The 20,692-nt window shown below is 34.4% G+C and overlaps 3 protein-coding genes across 3 annotated transcripts; 1 reads left to right on the plus strand and 2 right to left on the minus strand.

The window, feature by feature from the left end:
* Positions 1 to 1,314: 1,314 nt before the first annotated feature.
* Positions 1,315 to 3,418, minus strand: LOC105777727 (pentatricopeptide repeat-containing protein At3g06430, chloroplastic). Its single transcript, XM_012601120.2, has 2 exons — positions 2,980 to 3,418; positions 1,315 to 2,896 (listed from the first exon to the last, which is right to left on the minus strand). The coding sequence occupies exons 1-2, from the start codon at positions 3,313 to 3,315 to the stop codon at positions 1,784 to 1,786; spliced, it is 1,449 nt and encodes a 482-aa protein (XP_012456574.1). The 5' UTR covers positions 3,316 to 3,418; the 3' UTR covers positions 1,315 to 1,783.
* Positions 3,419 to 11,211: 7,793 nt separating this feature from the next.
* Positions 11,212 to 14,237, plus strand: LOC105776969 (pyruvate dehydrogenase (acetyl-transferring) kinase, mitochondrial). The gene is made up of 6 exons (XM_012599958.2): positions 11,212 to 11,924; positions 12,382 to 12,640; positions 12,792 to 12,972; positions 13,121 to 13,268; positions 13,369 to 13,582; positions 13,845 to 14,237. The coding sequence occupies exons 1-6, from the start codon at positions 11,676 to 11,678 to the stop codon at positions 13,901 to 13,903; spliced, it is 1,110 nt and encodes a 369-aa protein (XP_012455412.1). The 5' UTR covers positions 11,212 to 11,675; the 3' UTR covers positions 13,904 to 14,237.
* Positions 14,238 to 14,371: 134 nt separating this feature from the next.
* LOC105776968 (probable boron transporter 7) lies at positions 14,372 to 19,526 on the minus strand. The gene is made up of 14 exons (XM_012599957.2): positions 19,356 to 19,526; positions 18,381 to 18,486; positions 18,192 to 18,274; positions 17,797 to 17,989; positions 17,522 to 17,660; positions 17,263 to 17,428; positions 16,987 to 17,153; positions 16,617 to 16,790; positions 16,390 to 16,485; positions 16,175 to 16,291; positions 15,747 to 16,066; positions 15,301 to 15,580; positions 14,852 to 14,989; positions 14,372 to 14,768 (listed from the first exon to the last, which is right to left on the minus strand). Exons 2-14 carry the CDS (start codon positions 18,482 to 18,484, stop codon positions 14,757 to 14,759), a joined length of 1,989 nt encoding a protein of 662 aa, XP_012455411.1. The 5' UTR covers positions 18,485 to 18,486; positions 19,356 to 19,526; the 3' UTR covers positions 14,372 to 14,756.
* Positions 19,527 to 20,692: the final 1,166 nt, after the last annotated feature.

Raw genomic sequence — 20,692 nt, forward strand, 5'->3', positions numbered from 1 at the left:
TGAATAGAGGACAATTTCTGATAGAGTATCACAGCATAACCCGAAGGGTCAGGTCGTGATAGAAAGTATGGTTCGGTCGTGGGTCGTGACAGAGAGTGCAAGTAAATATTAGATGGATCTATTCCATCACAATAACCTGATAAAAACCATCTATCTATAGCCTTTTGGATTCCAGAACTAGGGGTGAGCAAAACTCGATTCGATTCGAAAAAATCGAAAAAAAATTCGAATTTCGAGTTAAACGAATCGAGTTATTCGAATCAACTCGAATTTTTTTTCGAATTTCGAGTTCGAATCGAGTTGAGTTTTCGAATTCGAATAACTCGAATAATTCAAATAATTCAAATATCAAACTATAATATTTGACAGTTTTACCCTAAACTCCCAAACCTTTTTACTTTTCCCTCAAAACTTTTACTCCTTCCCACTTTCCCCCCAAAACTTTTACTCCTCTTCCCTCCCAACCTCCCAATCTACCCAAAATCCATTTCCCACCAAAGTTTTACTCTCCCATTTACCTTTTCTCAAAATTTTACTCCCAAAAACCCTCAAAACCTTTTATTTTCTCCCAAAATTTTTACTCATTCTCACTTTTCCCCTAAAACTTTTATTCACTTCCCATCCCACCTCCCATCTACCCCAAACCCTCCCCCCTCCATTTTTTTTTAATATTTTCTCTCCAAAATTTTACCCCCTATTTACTTTCCTTCAAACTTTTATTCCCCAAAACTTTTTATTTTCCCCCTAAACTTTTACTTCCCACCCTTTACTCTCAAATAAAAATCAAAATTATCCAAAAAATTACTAAACATAAATAGTAATAATTTTATTTATATCTACTATTTATATTATTAAATTCAATTTCACATTTTATATTATTGAATTGTTTAGTCATATTGAATATTTATATTAAAATTGAATTATTAATTATGCCATAAAATATTCAGTATTAAAATTTTATATTAGTATCAATTTCACATTTTATTTTTAAAATAACTTTTATTAAAAATCATATTTTACATTTAATATATTTTTAATTCCAAAATACATAGTGACAAGAATCAAGATAATTGAAACAACTAAGCAAGCAAAGAAGCTAACCAAGATATAAAAATTAATAAATAAACTATGAGGTGATGAAAGTTAATAAAAAATTTGATTAAGGTAGACAAATTTTATTACGATGGGTGACAACGGTTACAAGGACCCAAAATTATTTTTTAAAATTTAACTCGAACAAATATATTCGATTCGATTCGATTCGAATTCCATCTCACTCGACTCGATTCAAAAAAACTTCAAATAAAATTAGGATGATAAAATGAGATTCGAAAACTCGATTAACTCGAAAATTTTTAATTCGATTCGATTCGATCGAATGCTCACCCTATCGAGAACCCATAAATTCTAATCACTCACAAAAGTAGATAACCGATGAAGACCCTCTTCCCACAGTCAATAAAAAGAATAAATTACATCTTTGAAATTCCACTGGCATCTTTAGGTAACTGAACTATTCCCCTACATTCAACAACTTTGTACATAAAATGAAGTACCCGCAAGCTTCCATCCAAACATCAATGAACCCCCAAAGATATCAGTCACAGCAAATCTAAGAGGATAGGCAGTGATCAACCATCCATTCTAGAAAGCAAATGCAGCAGCTGATCTATCAGTGACTCGATTCATTAAGATCGCAAGCGCATTCAAGGAAAAGCTATGCTTCTCCGATTCGGTTGTGGGAGAAATACAGCAGCACTGTCATTGGTTTCACTCAAATGTCCTACTGAGATGGTAGACAACCATTATTAAGCAACTCCTGTTGTAGTTGCTCCAAATAGTAGATCTTGTCATTCATGCCTTCCTTTCTGTACGCATCCACCATGATGGAGAAGGTTAACTCATTAGGTGGGCATTGCTTGTCTTTCATTCGATTAAAAACTCTCTCCATTTCCATCAAATCCTCTGCCTTTGCACAAGCAAATATTACAGCATTGTAAAATGAGGTATTTTCAGGTATCTCAAACTTGGCAGCCAACTGAGCGGTGCTAATAACTTTATGAAAGAGACCAGCATTAGCATAGCCATTGATAAGGCAGCAAAAGGTCTTGGTGTCTGCCTTCATCCCTTCAGCACGCATTTGATCAAACGTGTATTCCATGTGTTTCACATCCCCGACATCAGCAAATGCCTCAATGACATTGTTGTAAGTAGAGGTTGTCCACGGAAATTGAAGCTTCCGCATGTATTCCATCACGGATGACATCTTATCATACATTCTTTTCTTCCCATAAGCACCGATCAAGATATTGAAAGAGCGTGTTTCCGGTTCAATGCCAAAATTTCGGAATTTCTCATACCATCTCTCCATCATATCAATCTGCCCTTTGTTACCAAACACACTGAGGATGGTGTTCATTGTCCACACATCAGGTTTGCATGCTGAGCTCTCCAACATGCCAGATAGGACTTTCTCCATCTGATCAAACTTCCCCGCCTTACCATATCCACTTAACACTATGTTCTGGGTAACTGTATTCGGAGTTATCAACCGCTCATCCATTTCCTCATACAGAGACTCAACCAAGTCGAATCGCGAGGCATCAACACACGCCTTAATCAAGGTACTGTAGGTGAAGACATCAGGCTGACAACGAGGAAGTGTTTTCATTTGGTTAAGCGTTGAGAAAGCATCGTCAATGAGATTGTTTCGACAATAAGCAGCGAGCAATGCCGTGTAAAGCTCTGGAGTTGGTTCACATCCTTCTTCAACCATTTCATCGAACAGCTGGCGGGCACGGTGGGGTTGCCCGGATTTCCCAAGAAGAACAAGTAGTTTCATGTACGTGCCTTCTTTTGGTTGATAAAAGGGTTGTTCCCTAAGCATCTCAAATACCTGAAGATTAAAAATTGGCTACCTTATCATCAGAATAAAGAATCCCACGACTGCTAAAAGGAGAGGAGAAGTAGAGAGTGAACCTGGAGAGCTTGAAGCCACTGCTTCTTTAGGATGCAATCGGACAAGGTTTCAGTGACGGTGGAGACCCAGGCCTTGGCGGCGTTCTTGCGGTCGAGTTTCTTCTTGAGATTCTTGAGGGGGGTTTTCTTGGAAGACCCAGGAATGGAATGGTGCGACAGGCCAGGGTACTCTCCTTCCTTCCAGTGCCTCTTCTTATCGGAAACAGCACCGGCGACGGCAGATGGAACAATGAAGGAGTTTGGGGGATGGGGCTTGGACTTGGGCATGGGTTCTGGGCGTAGCAGAGCAGAGGAGAGCAGAGAAGAAGAGAAGGAAAGGGACATTGAGGATGCCATAGGATTAAAGTGTGGATCTTTGGGAGCAATTCAACTAACAAGCAGCAGTTGAGCTTGAGTTCTCTCTCTATTGCTGCTGTTTAGTATAGGAAAGGATAATAATAAAATAGTCCAGGAATATGGTAAAATTATATTTTGCCCCTTTCATTCAAAAATAATAAAATAGTCTTTATATGTTAAAAAAATTATTTTTTTATTAAAAAAATCTCTTCCAAGCTCACGAAATAATCAAATAACTCCACATGGCATGTCACATATACCTTATGTTAATATATATTGACTGATTTAGAACAATACAAATAGATAAAATTTTTAAGAGGATCGATTTGTTATTTAATTTAACGCACTAGACTTAATTTGTCTATTTCTTTAGTAAAGAAAGTAAAATACAATTTAACTTTTAATATAGAGATCTTCATAATACTTTTACCATAGAGATATTTAAAAATAAAATTAGTATTAATATTATTTTATAAAAATTTAAGTCTTTCATTTGTAAAGGTTGAGTTCTTGGAGTTTTAAATATTCGACTCCCACATATGTGTAATGGCATAGGTATGGGACTATGGGTTCTAGTTTAAATTATTTTCCGTTTATCTATTTATATGTTGTAATGATTTGATTTTATTTTAAAATTAAGAGAAAAAGTGATAAAATAATTAGAACTAAAGTCACAAAAGAGAAAATCGTTTGGGTCTAATTTGTTTTATGGGTAAATTAATGAAATATGTTTGATTTTTTTAATATTTAAGTAAATAGGTTGTCTTTATTTTTTTATATTTATCGGTTATGTTATTTTTGGAGAGAAAAATGAAAACAAGTTTTCACTTTGTTAAAATTTTTTTTACAGTTGAAAATTAGAAATTTATAAATTTATTTTTGTTTGTGTTTGAGACCGATATAGTCATAGTTTTAAATTGTGTTTGGGTTCACAGTGATGTTGTAGAGCTCAGTGACCTAAACATTTCACCTTCCATATGAGGATGGAGTCATCACTTGAGAAGTCGATATTGCATTGCAACTCAAGGTCCCAATCGGCGTTGATTATACGGTCACGATTTGAAGTGTATCTCGGACTTCAAGTTTACAAAGGTTATACTGTCAAGGGATGAAGTATAACTGGGGCCTCAATTAACAGTGTTTATGCGGGCACTGAAACGAATAAAACCCATACAGAAGTCTAAGATCATAGTCATATCGAAAAGCACAGCAAGCACGGTACCGGTTGTTTGTTGACAACCTGTGCTTTTTGTTATGAGCTCTAATTCTCAAGTTAGTGGTTTTGTTTAGAGATAATGAATAAAGGTTGGAGATAATGAACAGTAAATATATCCAAAGACCTTTTTATGTTTACCTCTCGCGTGATAATCTTTCGTCCTTCTGCTTCGTTTGTTTGCTCTTTTAATCCCATTATGATCGTCTTAATCATTTGCAACATTAAAATTCTTTTGCTCTCTCACCATTCCGCGACTCCCTTTTATCTTCTTCATACTAAACATGTATTAAATATTTCATAGTGAGTATGACATAATAATAACATAACATATTACCAAGAATGTGCTCCAATTGAGTGGTCATCCACAAGGCCGTGGTGGCCATGTTATCTGCAGGTACTTCAATTCTATACTCCTCAATCCCTCACCACTCTCTCTGCTTTTCTGTTCTTTTTTTGCTTTACAATTTCCTTTCCACTTTGGGTATTCCATATTCATATAAAGAAACAACGAAAAAGATTTGAGAAAAGTAGTACCACAAACCAAATAAAATAAGAATGTTAACTAACTCAATAACTAATGATAAAATAAATAAACCATTGTCTCCGACGAAAGTAATCGAGAGAGTTTTCGTCGATCACTATCAGGTCAAGACTAGCTCCAATGGTGGAGTTGGAAAAATTTTTTTTGGTGGCTAAAATTAAATTGTATACTTTTACGATAATAAAAATATAATTTTATCATTTTAATAGCCTAAATCTTTATAATTTTTAAAGAGATAAATTAAAATTTTATCATTTTTAGGGGACGAAAATGTAATTTTACCATTATTAATTTAAAATTTTATAAATTATAAAGAACCTAAATTAAAATTTTACCATTTTAAGAGGCCAGGTCTCTACTGAACTCCGCCACTCACTAACTCGTAATAAACACTATATTAATGTTCTTGTCCTATAAATAAAATTAGTTTAATTCCATCACAAGTCCACAAAACTATTGTCTAGATTTTAAGTTAGTTACTAAATTTCAAATCTTTCTAATTGAAATTTTAAAATATTAGTATTAAGGTTACTATTTGGAACATTAATAGTGTATTTTTATATATTTCACAAGTAGTTTTAAAAATTTGTTGTTGTCGAAACCTTTTTTTGAAATCGACTTTTTATTTTAAAAACGAAAATGGAGTCGCCACTAATATTTTTTAATTAGATGTGATCGGATCACATCAAGGCTTTGTCATTTTAATAAAATGTTAGATTTATTAAAATTATTTTCGGTCTACAAAAATTCAAGAAATGGGTTCAGGAGTCAGTTACGTATGAGGAAGAATTAGCACCCTCATAACGCCCAAAATTGGTATCAAATTGATTACTTGATGTCTTAATGTCGAAAGTTGAAAATTCGAAAAGTAATTAAAATATGATCCCTCTTTGCATGATGTTCTTTTTAATTAAAATCACTTAGTTAAATTAAAACTTACGCAAAAGACCTTCTTATCTCGAGATAACCAAAACGAAAATGTCGTGTCCCGTAAGTTAAGGCACACATCTCAAATCCTTAAAAATAACATTGCTTATTATTTAATTATTATTTAAATCTCGTGTGTTTTTAGTTTTAAAAAGGATGTTTAGTTATTTAGATTTAAAGAGAAAGTCGAACCTCGTAAGTTAGGGCACAACTTCTCGAACTTCTAAATAAAGAACGTTGCCTCGGTTTTAAAATTTCCCTTTTTATGCATCGAGTAAAGATGAATATAACATTTAAAGCGATGTGCATTTGATTTATTTGGGCATAGTATGAAAATGGACAAATATATTTAAACATGATAGATGAGATGGAGATAGCAAAATAATATAAAATAACCATGTGGGTAAAACATCTATATTAGAATGATAAATAATAAATAAATAAATACCATAATAATAATGTAACTATAATAATAAAAATATTAATAGCAATAGTCATATCACTATCATAATACCAAAGTAAATAAATAAATAAAAATATGTAATAACCACCTAAAAATGCCCTAAAAGGAATATAAACAACATAATTTTTAAATGTTAAAAGAAAAAATAGTAATTAAAGGGATAAAATTAAATAAATGAATGATTAAATTGAAATTTAAATGGAATTTAAAGTATGAATTATAGAAAATAAATAAAGCAAAATAAGGGACTAAAATAGAACATGCTAAAAGGAATAGAGACCAAATGGGTAATTATTTCAAACCCAGTACACGTGCTATTTCCAGGAGTGACTAATGGTTAGAGGACCAAAATGAAAATAAAATAAAATTAATGGTAAATTTAAAAGAGAAACGAAAATTTTAAATCAGGACTATATCAAAACATGCTCAAAAGCGGGAGGACCTGGGCAACAATTATCCCATCCCTTTAAAAACACGCGAATCTAAAGGATTTCGGGTCGGGCATTCGGTTTGTGTCTTAAAACGATGTCGTTTTGGGGTCTCTAGAACTTGGCCAAAACGACGTCGTATCATGGTCCCTATATATATATATATAAATTTAAAATCATTTCTAAGCTTAGTTTAAAAAAAAAAACTTTAGAACCCCCTTTTTTTTTTCTCTCGTCCCTTCCTTATTCGGCCTTGGTTCCGGCAAGTCTCCGTCGTGGCCACCAATCATCAGCAGCGAAGACCGCCGCCTCCGGTGGCCAAACACCCCAAAAACTTCCCTTTTTTATCCTTATTTTTTGGGGGAAATCAGATCTTGGGTCAAAATCCCTAGAATCCAGTCAATATTCAACAACAAAAAAAGGAGACTTTTTGGCTTTTATCCCTTTTCGGCGCGGTCGTAAGTGAATCCTGGGGGATTCGGCAGCCTTTGAGGCCAAAAAAACCACCGACAATGGCGGTGCAGGTGAAAGCTTAAATCTTTTGTATTTTTATATATATATACTTCGAAATAAAAAAAAATGAAAATACCTTCTTCTTTTTAAGCACTTGTAGTTTTTTGCTTTCTTGTATTCTATTTTTGATTCTCTGTCCATAAAAATACAATCTATTCCTTAGGCTTTTATAGCCGATTACATATATATATATATTTCTTTTCCTTTTCCTTTTCTCTGTTTCTGCTATCTCTGTCCTCTATCTCGTTTCTTTTGATTTTTTTTTGCATGTATTCGTGGCAAGGTCAACGGTGCTGGAGAGCCACGCCTTGCCATTTCGGTGAAAGGAGGGGGAAAGGCCCCGGGCGGCGCATTCGCTGATGTGGCGAGGGAGTGGCGTCAAATCTGCTAGGGTTTCTGTTAGTTTTTTTGGGTTTTGGACTTGGGTTGATGTAGTATTGGGCTTTTAGGGTTTTGTTAGATTGGATAATATATTTGGGCCTCGATTTGGGCTTAGTATGATGGACTGGACTTTTGTTATTATTATTATTTTGTTTTGTTTATTGGATCGGATGAATTTGGGCCTTTACAACTCTCTTTTTTTTTACAAATATTTTACTGTACCCTTCCACTTGTCAACTTTTTATTCCACTTATAAAATCTAAAAACTTCACTGTAAAATACCAATTAGGTCTCTTCTAAATCTCAGTGTCAATTTTAGGCATTAACTTTCAATTCAAACTTGGAGTATAACATATTTAAAAAACATTGACAAAGCTGTAAACACATATATACCCATGACGTGTTAAAAAAGTATAAATAAAATTTAGAAGGATTATTTTTAATTTGATTTATATGTTTTAAATATGCAATAAGTTTATACGCATTTATAATTTGATTTATATGTTTTAAATACGTTCCAAGCCATATTTGAACGTCCATTTAATATTCGAGCTAATTTAGATTGATGAAGAACTTGATGTAAACAATCTTTAAGACTCAATTAAAACACTTTAAAGCTTAAGAATTAATTTAGAATCAAGCCATAACTTAAGGATATTTTATGGAATTAACCCTTAAAAAGTTATAAACGGTTCAAAAAGGTTTTTTTTTTTTTGTTTGTGTTAGAGATTGACCCGATTAAGCAAGTAACAAGTAAAAATAGCAAAAGAAATTGAGAAATTGAACATACAAATTTAACGTGGAAAAACTCCTCCAAAGAGGATAAAAAATCACGGGCAAAGATAATTTTACTATAATGACAAAAGAAACGAAGAGTACAAAAAGATAGAGATAAAAACTAAACCCCGAAAACCCGAAAATAAAGAACTCTCAAAACGTAAACACAAAATTCTCTAAATGTGTTTTGAGTTCTAATATCTAATGGTTATATTTTCTAAGGTTGTAAAATAGTCTATTTATAAGCTAAATTCATATGTCAAATAAAAATAAAATAATCTAAACTAATCAGTGTTTGATTGAAACAAATAAACAGAGTTTAACTAGAAGATTATTTCTCAAATTTGACTGAAATATGAGTCATACTTAACAAATCTCCACCTTGACTCATATTTCTACAACGCCATCTTTGCCAAAACCCGCCACGAGCCTATCTTGAACTATGCAGGAAATTAACCGAGTCGAATCTGTGCTTAGAAACTGGAAGACTTCTAGCCTTTGACTTGTACACTGCCAAATCAAAACTAAACCGGGTCTGATTTTCACGACCACAGTGCCCTAACTTTTCAAAACTTAGAACCAAAATAGAACCTCTCTTCAACGAAACGATCATACATTTTTCCCTCCTATGACCAAGTTGCATCCGCTCCAAACGAGTTAACTTTGACTCTATAACGGACGAGGGACATCCGATTTCACCAGTCACTGTAGAACTTTTCAGAATATAAGACTGCCAGTTCTTTTACTTTTTAACAAAACAGGAGCTCCACAAGATACTTTAATGCCGCTCGACTCGATGTTGATTTTGCATCCTTTCAAGTCTAAAATACTCAAGGAGATGAGATTCTTTCGTAAATCAGGTACATACCTGACATCTGAGAGTGTCTTAATCGTCCCATCGTGTATCCTAATTTTATCAGTACCAATACTAATTACCTTACTAGATGAATCGTTTCCTATGCGCACAACTCCACCTTCAACCGAACTGTATGTGAAGAATCACTCTCTATTGGGACATATGTGGAAAGAACATCCCGAATCTAGGATCCACTCGAACGTGAGCTTGTAGTTTTCGCTCGTTGACACTAACAAGAAATAATCACAGCTTTCATCGGCCAAATTAACACCAGCTACATCTTCCTCGTTACTCTCAGTAGCTCTTTTATTTCGCAGTTTATAACAATCTGCTTTGATGTGACCTAACTTTTTAAAATAGCGACACATTTTGTCTCGTTTCTTTGATTCTATCAAAATAGAAGCTTGCGTATCTGCCTTGCTATCCAAATGAAGCTCATTGTCGAGTTTGTCTCTATTCAACAAATGACCCTTCACATCTTCGAACGAGAGTTTATCTCTGCCATAAATCAGGGTCTCCCTGAAAGACTTGTATGAAGGGGGTAAGGAGCACAATAATAGTATAGCTTGATCTTTATCATCAATATGAGCCTCAATGTTCTTTAAATCATTTAAAAGAGTAATGAATTGACTGATGTGATCTCTAATAAGCTCACCTTCGTTCATGCGAAACGTAAATAGATGTTGTTTCAACACTAAACAATTAGCTAGAGACTTAGTCACATAAAGAGTTTCTAACATTTTCCATAAGGCGGATGAGGTCTTCTCCATCAATACCTCCTATAATACCGTATTTGCGAGGCATAACTGGATTGCAGACAAAGCCTTTTCATCAAGCTCTTCCCATTCTGTTTTATTTAGATTCTCAGGCTTTTTCCTGGTAACAACTTTTTTCAAACCGGATTGAATTAGAATTGCCATCATCCGAACTTGCCACAGATTGAAATTTGTCTCACCATCGAACTTCTCAATTTCAAACCTTATTGCTGTCATATTGAATGGGTTGATTTATGAAAATTAAACTAACTCTGATACCACTTGTTAGAGATTGACCCGATTAAGTAAGGAATAAGTAAAAATAGCAAAAGAAATTGAGAAATTGAACACACAAATTTAATGTGGAAAAACTCCTCCAAAGAGGATAAAAAAACTACGAGAAAAGATAATTTTACTATAATGGCAAAAGAAATGAAGAGTACAAAAAGATAGAGATAAAAACTAAACCCCGAAAACCTGAAAGCAAAGAACTCTCAAAACGTAAACACAAAATTCTCTAAATGTGTTATGAGTTCTAATATCTAATAGGTGCATGTTCTAAGGTTGTAAAAGAGCCTATTTATAGGCCAAATTCATATGTCAAATAATAATAAAATAATCTAAACTAATCAGTGTTTGATTGAAATAATTAAACAGAATTTAACTAGAGGATTATTTCTTAAATTTGACTGAAATATGAGTCATACTTAACCGTTTAAATAAATATGAGAACTTGAGTTTAGTAACAATAAATGATGTTAATATGGAATCACAAATTAACGTTCATATACTTAAAAAGTGCCAAAAAATCATAATTACTTGAATTAATAAATATTTCCTTATATTATCAAATATTAATGGTTTTTTATTGATATTTAATCTCTTTACAACAATAATAGATGAACATATCTCCCTATGGACCCTTAAAAAACCGGCTTTGCGAACTAATATGCAGATATATATATATATGTATGTATATATGCACTTTTCTCTTCTCCAATTTATATATGCATGCATTTTTCTTTGTTAATCGAAATAACCAAAAAAAAAAAACAAAAAGAAGATAAATTGATTGAACCATCATTTTACCAAAGGAATAGAGGTTTTCAGTTTTCAGCAGGGTCTGATAATTGCCCTTTTTTTGTTTTGTGTTTGATGCTTTAAAATCACAGTTAAAATTCTGGGGAAAGAATATACTATGATGGTCATGGGTTTTCAATGGCGTCTGCAATCGTAAAACCCAGTTTTCCATGGCTTTTTCCTTTTGTCATTTTCTTTTCTCTGTCTCTCTCTCTTTCGGTTTTAGTAATTATATTAGACGTTACATTATTGTCCAACTAAAATTCAATTAGTGTTAAGGCTTCTCCTTGTTTTGGGTGTTGTTTTTGTTTCTCTTATTTATTTTGGATAATCTTGAGCATTTTCCCTAGTAAAAGTTTCTGGCACTTGCATGGTGGGTTTCCTGGATGAATTATAATCGTTACAGCTAGGGGAGGTGGTGTGATGGCGGCCAAGAAGGCGTGTGAGTCTTTTTCCAAGAGCTTAATTGAGGATGTGCATAAATGGGGTTGCATGAAGCAGACAGGGGTGAGCTTGAGGCACATGATGGAGTTTGGGTCCAAACCCACTGACCGGAACTTGTTGATTTCGGGTCAGTTCCTCCACAAGGAGCTCCCCATTAGGATTGCTCGTAGAGCCATTGAGCTTGATACCCTCCCTTATGGCCTTTCTGAAAAGCCTGCTACCTTGAAGGTCTCTTCTTTTTCTTCCTCTTTCTCCTTTATTAAATTTCCATGTCTTGGATGGCTTGTTGCTTCACTTTTTTGGCCAAAAAAAAGGATCTTCAATCTTCAACTTCCACTTAGCCTTTAAATACCTGATTCTGCATAGTGGTTAGTAGATCTTAACCTTCAATTTCATGATTAGTAGTAATTCCTTCTTACTCTATTGTGAAGATTCTTCTTCATGTGGTCTGCCTTGTGATTTCAAGTTATTTGTTGCTCTTTGCTTACATTTTGATGCATGCAGTCCCTGCTGAGTTTTTTAGGGCCTCTAAATCTAATATAGACATAGAATTTCACTTAAAAATCCAAGAAATTGTTTGCTTTTTTCATAAAATTTTACCTATTGTGTCAATTGCAGTCCTTAATGGTTTAGCTTTGGAAATGGGGAGAGATATAACTTATTTACTTGAACTTGTGATTCGTAGGTCCGAGACTGGTACTTGGATTCCTTCCGTGACCTAAGATCTTTCCCTGAGATCAAAGATATAAATGATGAGAAGGAATTTACACAAATGATCAAGGCTATCAAGGTGCGACACAACAACGTCGTCCCTACAATGGCTTTGGGGGTTCAACAGTTGAAGAAAGGAATGGATCCCAAGATTGTTTATGAGGATCTTGATGAGATTCATCAGTTTCTCGATCGGTTTTACTTGTCACGGATCGGAATCCGCATGCTTATTGGTTAGTTTAGACTTCATTAGTTTTGGTGTGATGAATCTGTTGTTTTCTTGATGCAACACTTGCTGCTAAATGTTTTCCATTACCACATTTGCAACTGTATATTCAAGCTCGGTCTAAACACTCTGCATGGTTTAAATTTTGGTGAAACCAGGGCAGCACGTCAAGTTGCATAAACCAAATCCTGCTCCACATGTTGTGGGCTATATACATACAAAAATGTCTCCAGTGGAGGTGGCAAAAAATGCTAGCGAGGCTGCACGTGCTATTTGTTTGCGCGAATATGGGAGTGCACCTGATATTAATATCTACGGCGATCCTAGTTTTACATTCCCGTAAGTTGCTTTATCTCACATTTGTCGCATTTGATCCATTTAGTTTCCATCCTGGAGCCATTCTTTATCTTTAGTTCAGTCATACGTATGGTTAACCAATGATCTTGTGCTTCCCGTCCTGCATATTATCTGTTTTCTTGCATGACAGTTACGTTCCAACACACTTGCAACTTATGGTATTCGAGTTGGTAAAAAATTCCCTGCGTGCTGTCCAAGAGCGCTTTATGTATTCGGATAAAGTTGCACCACCTGTTCGAATAATAGTTGCCGAGGGAATCGAGGATGTAACTATAAAGGTAGTTTTATCATGCTTAATGTTTGTCCATACAATTTTCATTTAAATATGCAATTTCACTTGTTGTCTAACAACACTAATTGGTCTAACTGGCAATCCAGATCTCAGATGAGGGGGGTGGCATAAAAAGAAGTGGTCTTCCCAAAATTTTCACTTACCTTTATAGCACTGCCAAAAACCCCTTGGATGAGTATACAGATCTTGGGACAGATGATAGAATAACAATGGCAGGATACGGTTATGGAATACCTATAAGCCGCTTGTACGCAAAGTATTTCGGAGGGGATCTTCAAGTTATCTCCATGGAAGGATATGGTGAGTGCGTTTGCTACGATTTGATTGCTTAACAATCGAATGTTGATAGACAGTCATACTGTTTTGCTTTGTAAGCAAGCATATTTGGTTGTCATCATATGTATCTTTGCATATACATGAACATATAGTTGCATTATATATTGTTTAGGTGGCACTGGCACTGGCATCTCAAGGTAGATTTTAAGTAGAAAGCAACAGTCAAAAGGATTGTTCATATTATAGAAGCAGATAACTAACATATCTTTTGGGTTGTGATTGACAGGGACTGATGCATATCTTCATTTGTCTCGTTTGGGAGACTCACAAGAGCCATTGCCATGATTCTCTTTCTCTACTTGGTCTGCACCGCCAGGAGGGAAATATAGCGATGAACAAGGGGGGCCGGGGGGGGGGGAATTTTAATGTATCAAAGTGTTTGTATTAAAATAAATATTGTATAATCCAAGTACAATCACCTCACCTCCTGCATAGTTTTCTTATTTCCAGCTGGTGGAACATTGTTTTCAATGTCGAAACATGGAACCAAATAGTGTTTTTCAAGGCCAACAGTCTTGATTCAAACATGTAACTTGGTATGCTTCGATGCTATCCAGCTTCTACGAAACAAATGACTTTAAGAAGTAAAGAGATTGAGGTCATACCTTTTCAGTTGCAATTGCAAAGGGAGTCCACTATGGCTCATGGGAGTGCCATGGGACATGGGTCAAAGGCCCAAGGAGAATAAGCAAAATGAAACATGCTCTTTTATTATTACCACTCATGCAAGGAAAAACATAATTTAACAACAAATTCAATAAAAGAATCGGCCTTTCCATTTCTTTTTAACGTGAAATGTACCTTATCGTCACTGTAATATTCTAGCAGATATGCCTAATTTGGAAGGACTAAAATAATAGACGTGCAAATGAAGAAAAAGGGGGAAATACGGTTCAATGCTTCCTTTACTCTATTTTTCCTCATCAGAAAAGCAAAATTCTTGGACAATCTTCTCATGGGACAATCTTTTCATTCCATATGTGATGAATGTACACGTGAATGGCTTCCCTTTTATACTGAAACTAGCTTAAATAGTGCTATTCTCAATATTGCCCTTAGTCTATACAAATATTAATCCCGTACCATTAGCAATCCTCATTGTAGTCGGCTCATCGAACACTAAAAATTAATGTTGCTCTCATGGATGAACCTGTATTCCACAATCAAGCATAAGGATGATGAACTGGTAATGGAATATTGAATTATAAAATGAAAGTTTAAAGAGATATATACCTGATGTAACCTTTCTTCCTTAAAGCTTACGGTTCTAAGCTTCAATTCTCCTCTGTGCGTTGTCATTTCATCTAATATCTCAGCATCAGAAAAGTTGTCTTCAGACCCTTCATTGTGAGAAACAAATGATTCCCTTCCCTGTTTAAACATTACCATGCTTGCGATCAATGTGCATATGAAAAGAAGTATAAATTCATTTAAATCAAAGGAACATTTATAACTTAAACTGCGCTAGAGCATAGAAAGAAAAACTGTATCATAGATGCTAAGATTTTCAGTTATGGAGAGGAAACCCTTCCCATAAGTTCGTTCCACAGGTCGAAACGCCAAACAATTTAGTGTAATTACTACTACCATACGCAAATATTAGTGTAATTACTACTAGCATATGCAAATATTGCTCTGGATCTAAAACAACAAATTATAAGAAAGGACCAAAAAGGATGTACCTTGAATGATAAACTTAAGTTTCTGCGTGGTGTGCCAAGAATTTCTTCATATTCAGCTGCATCAAGTTCCCGCAGATGTTCAGGAGCAAAAAACTTTGGAAGGATGTGCTGTCTGATGCTGATGAGGAGGAAGAATGGCAGTGGAAACAGTATTCCAGCTATAGGTATCCATGTCACCCCGAAACATACCAGGAAGTATACCAACTGGAAGAGTGTAAACATCAAAATGGACTTGAAAGGTACTGACTCCACAAATGATGCATGAACACCTTCAAGGACTCTGTTCAAAGATATAAGATGCAAAACCATATCAACCATCACATTCAATTTCTTATCAGAGTTGTGCTACTGCTTCTATACAATATATCTTTGTATAAATCATCAAATATGTTTTCATAAAATGCCTGTTTTTTATGGAAGTTTATTCTTAAGGTACAATGACTTACTTGTAACGTCTGCTAGGGGTGATAAACAGTAGCAACATCCTTTCCCAGAACTGGTTCCCTGGGAGGCTGTCAATCGCCATGTAGGCAAAGTATCCCCACAGTACCGAGGTAGGTATCATTTTTACTACAGGCAGAGCACACAATGAAAGTCCAACAAGGAAGGACTGCAACAAGTTGCTCATTCTTTGCTCATTAACTCTAACTGGCAAATGAGCATCAATGTGTTTCTCAGGATCAAAATTTTCTTTTCCATTCTCCCTACCATCACGTTTCATTACAGCCTCTTTTAAGTTCTTCAACTCTTTATCTACTGAAGTAGGCTGCAATCCAAATTATGTTCTAATGAGACTTTCAGCCAATTAAATATTTTGCAAGCATGCATTACATATAAAGTAGTATATGCAGTATTACAAGCCTTTAGTACTTACAGCAGGAGATTCGTCCATTTCTATGAACACAGCTTGCATCCTCCCATAGATTTCTGAGTTGCTTGCTAGTTGCGATATGCCCTCCTTGGCACTTTGTACCATTTTTTTCCGAATCAGCTGCAATTGATTGATTATATAGTCTAAGAATCTAGATTGATGGGAATCATATGAATCAGGCAATTAGAGGAATGGTTCCCAAAAGTAAGATGTCTTACCTGCCTCTTGAGAACTGCAAGGCTTTTAGTGTGCATGGGAGATTGTGGAAGTACCCCATTTGAAGGAGGGAGTCCCAGCAACCCACAAATCAAAGTCTGAAATGACAAGAAGCGTTTAAGCCTGATATTAGTATGAAATATATATATATATATTTGAAAAATATAAATTGTAAAAAAAAAGGGGGTGGTGGGAACTATGGAGAGAGAATAGGTCGGAAGATAAGTACCATAATTCCTAGCAATAAGATATCATAATGGTAAGCAGAAGGATTTTTAAGGTTGAACTCCTTTTGTTGTGCCAACTGTGAAGCAACACTGTGATCGAAGAAGTATAGACCTGCTATCATTACTGCTGGTATAAAGGCAGCAAAGATGTACATTATTGGTACCTTTCCCATATCCTGTAACAAGAGTTGAATATAAAATTATTGCGGCTTTCATCTGATTAGAAAAACCAGGTATGCACCAAACAAACATTCCAATGTTTCCTAGATTGTAGCTTAAGGTTATGAATTTTAGAGACAGTTCAATTATAAGATATCAATAACATAAGATCCCTGGAAAGGGAACAAATAAAGTAATGGATTCATAACTTACCTTTATCACTGTCCAATGATGTAATGATTCAGATTCCCAAAGAAGTGGACAGAACAGCCTCCTGGGGACTCCAGAACTAACTTGTCCAGGTATCATGTAAGACAATGCTGTCCAACACAAGATCATAAGGGGAACCCCATAATCTGCAAGAAAACCTCGAATCCAACCTGAAAGAAAAGCCATTAAAAACAAGATTTAAAAAAAAAAAAAAAGCCCCACAAATAATATCAAGTGAAACTGTCAAATAAGTAAATGTCAGTTAGTGAGTTGATGTACCTGTTCCATAACGCCACAATCTTGCCTTACGAGTCTTTAGGGAAGTGAATAGAACCCCAAATGAGAAAATGACTGCAAGCAACCCATTTGTATATAGCCAGGGGAACTGATATTTCTCCAACTTAGGATTTTCACCTTTGGGAACATTGAACTCACTGATCACTCCCTATGATCCAAACATTATAGTTATCAAGGTTAAACCACAGAACTTTGTCATCATAAACATCACAATTCCTTTGTTGCATAAGACATTCAATACCTTAACAGCCTCTTGAAGGAAAAGAACAGTTATCAACATGCCGAAAAGCTCTCCAGCAACTCTTGTAAATCTGTTGATTATGGTGCATGCATTGAATATAGCAAGAAAAATGAGCAGCATAGCTGTCCATACACACACCCTGGGAAAAGAGAACAAAAGAAATGAAATTAAGCAATGAGAACATTTCTGCTGAATCAAGAAGCTCGAAAAATATTAAATAATAATTTTAAAATTACAATCAGGGAAAAGAAAGAAGAAGGAATGACATTCATTACCATGCAGCCCAAGCCAAAAAGAGCTCCTGGCCCAACTCAGGCCTTCGTTTGCAGAAATTGTACAAATAAGTGTACATTATAATTGTTGGCTCTGCAACACCTACTATTAACAAAGGTTGCCCACCTAAAATGGAGTGAATGATTCCACAAATAGCTGTGGAAGCCAATGTTTCCACTGTGCTGAGGGCACCGTCTGAAACAAGAAAAACAAAAACAATCGTATGGTTTATTCATGAAAAGCCATAAACTCGACAAAAATAGGATAAATAAGTTTTCAGCACTAATATCCAGCATTAATAATCTTAGAGATAAGATGATTTGCATTGAAGTAACCTCATCCTTGATCATGCTAGCTTTTGAACATTCTCATTTTAAGGAGAAAGCAAATGCACTACCTGTATCTCGACTCAATTGCTCTCCAAAGGCAATAACAGGAAGAGCAGAAGCAAAGAAGATATAGAAAGTAGGAGCAAAAATCCTGTTAGAAATAAAAAAAAATGAAATACGAATCAAAATCGAAAATATCTTCATCAGAGGAACAAAATGTAGTGCCAGAAACATCAAAACGAAGAACATGAACATACCGAAAGCCTGAGCAAAGTCCATTGACCCAATCTTGCTTGTAGCACACGCTTCTTCCCTTGATGTCTTTGGTTATCCCCTTGAATGGACTTTTCATGTTTCCCATAACTGATTCAACAAGGGCAATTAAAATTAAAAAAAAAAAAAAAAAGCTTTTACATAAATCTATTTTCTACAATGATAGAAACACATATATCCAAACATCCTCTTAATCACATAGGCAAAACAGCGCAAAGAATAAAATATCTCTAAGAAGTTGGCAAAGCACATCACTAAAGAGAACATGTATATATCATGTATGCATGTGGATTTTGTGAACACCAGTGGTAATCATGATACAATTGCCTTAATAAAGAGAAAATCAATTACCAACATTAATGGGATACATGTGATTTGTAATTTACTATTAACGACATCATAGAATATAGCAGAACCATCCAAAATAAAGCTAATATAAAAACCATCTGATCTGCTGTTACTGACACAGTTCATAGAAATCTCATAAAACAATACATATGACAACCGTTCAGATGAATGATCTGTGGCAGGCTGAATCAAGGGGGGGAAAACCAATAATGTGTAAAAGAAGATGAATTTCTGAAAGAACCAAGAATACTACCCGAAAAAATCAGCATAATGCAAACTACAAAACATAGTAATTTTACTCACATTTTTCTTTTTTTAAGACAAAAAAAAAAGGTTGATATTCAAGATTCAACTAGAGAACAGTGGAACATTTCCATTTCTACTATAAAACAAGCAGGGGAAAACCCCACATTTTCTACATTGGGAAAAAAATCAAAATCTCCAAGGAAAAAAACAACAGAGAAGTTACTCACATTTAAAGTTGTTTTTTTCTTTTTCATTGTTTTGATTCTACGTTTGAAAGGCCATGCACGTAAAATCCAACAAAAAAAGAAAGAAAGAGCATGTAACATCACTGAAATGAAAATTGGAAAAGAAAAATGGCGACGGACCTCGAAACTCCGGCGCCGGAGACAGTTTTCAAGTTAGATTTTACTTCTGCTTCTTCTTTTTCTCTCTCTCCTATGCCTCCTTTAAAATGGAAATGGAAATCAAACTGTCTAAAATCTTCTTCCCTGTTTGCAGTTTACACAGAGAAGAGAGGCTGAGAAGGTGAGGGAGGGGTTCCATGCCACTGACCCTTTATACTATACCAACCTATATTTTCATCATTTTTCTCATAGCTTTATATATATATTTATCCGGTCCCTGTACTTTTTGGACTTATAAAATTTACTCCCTCTATTTTTATTTTAAATTTAGTCCTCAAATTGATACTACTGTCAATCAATTTTCGTTACATTTTGTTATGTGATAACAGATTCAAATTTAACAAGAGTCAGTTAACATTGTTATGAATTAGATTTTGATATTTAAATCAGACTAAAACTAAAGTTGAAAATTCTGAAGAATACAGGGACTGGAGCATAATTATACCTTTGTCATATGTTGTATGTTTTTTTTCACTCGTTTATTTCATTTTTTATTTGGCAGTGTAGGAGAAGTCCAAGATGTTGCCAGCTAATCATATTGTCAAAAACATTGTACTAGGGAAATACAAACAACATTCTTTTCCTTTGGGTTAAATGCTTTCACACGTCAATGGTTTTGTTTTAGTAATACAAATAATATATGATTATTGTAGTTTATGATCAAATATCAACATCAATTTTAGTAATAGAAATAATTATTCATAACAATTTATTTCTTCCTTTAATTTTATTTATATATATTAAAAATTAAAATCATTAAAATTATTAAAAAAATTTAAAAGATATTTTTAAATTTTAAAAAAATAATAATTAAATATTGACGTGTCATTTATGTGGTAATCCACGTGTATGCCACATCGGCAAAGTTGACAAACGATAACTTTTCTATCCATTTTGAGATAATTTGACAAAAAAATATAAGTTCAAAGGCTAAAGAGACAAAAAAATGAAGGGTTAAAATATTTTTTTTTTGTAAAGTTGGAGGGCTAAAAAATTCATGATGTCTAATAATTATATTAATCCTTTTTTTATTATTTCTCAATGTATCTACCGGAGCGAACACAATAACTAATCTTTCGTATTCTGTAGGCCCATTAAGGGGGTAGATGTTGGCCACGAGTTTTAAATATGATTATATTAGTCTTTAACTAAATATGAAGTTAAGGTACGAGAGACTTTTTATTCATTGATCCAACATGCAGGGGCGAAATCAGAAAATTCTTTTAGGGGGCCGAAATTAAATTGTAATTTTTACGATAGTAAAAATGTAATTTTTAAACGATTAAATCAAAAAAAAT

Source organism: Gossypium raimondii, chromosome 10 (assembly GCF_025698545.1).
Source record: "Gossypium raimondii isolate GPD5lz chromosome 10, ASM2569854v1, whole genome shotgun sequence".
NCBI lineage: Eukaryota > Viridiplantae > Streptophyta > Magnoliopsida > Malvales > Malvaceae > Gossypium > Gossypium raimondii.

Excerpts from the sequence above, each read along its gene's own strand:
- LOC105777727 (XM_012601120.2), bottom strand. The coding sequence starts at position 3,315 with ATGGCATCCTCAATGTCCCTTTCCTTCTCTTCTTCTCTGCTCTCCTCT. Across the intron at positions 2,897-2,979 it reads AGTGGCTTCAAGCTCTCCAG|GTATTTGAGATGCTTAGGGA; the intron begins GTTCACTCTCTA and ends TTTAATCTTCAG.
- LOC105776969 (XM_012599958.2), top strand. The coding sequence starts at position 11,676 with ATGGCGGCCAAGAAGGCGTGTGAGTCTTTTTCCAAGAGCTTAATTGAG. Across the intron at positions 12,973-13,120 it reads GATCCTAGTTTTACATTCCC|TTACGTTCCAACACACTTGC; the intron begins GTAAGTTGCTTT and ends CTTGCATGACAG. Across the intron at positions 13,583-13,844 it reads TATCTCCATGGAAGGATATG|GGACTGATGCATATCTTCAT; the intron begins GTGAGTGCGTTT and ends TGTGATTGACAG.
- LOC105776968 (XM_012599957.2), bottom strand. The coding sequence starts at position 18,484 with ATGGGAAACATGAAAAGTCCATTCAAGGGGATAACCAAAGACATCAAG. Across the intron at positions 17,154-17,262 it reads ATTGTGGCGTTATGGAACAG|GTTGGATTCGAGGTTTTCTT; the intron begins GTACATCAACTC and ends CTTTTCTTTCAG. Across the intron at positions 14,990-15,300 it reads ACTTAAGTTTATCATTCAAG|GGAAGGGAATCATTTGTTTC; the intron begins GTACATCCTTTT and ends ATGTTTAAACAG.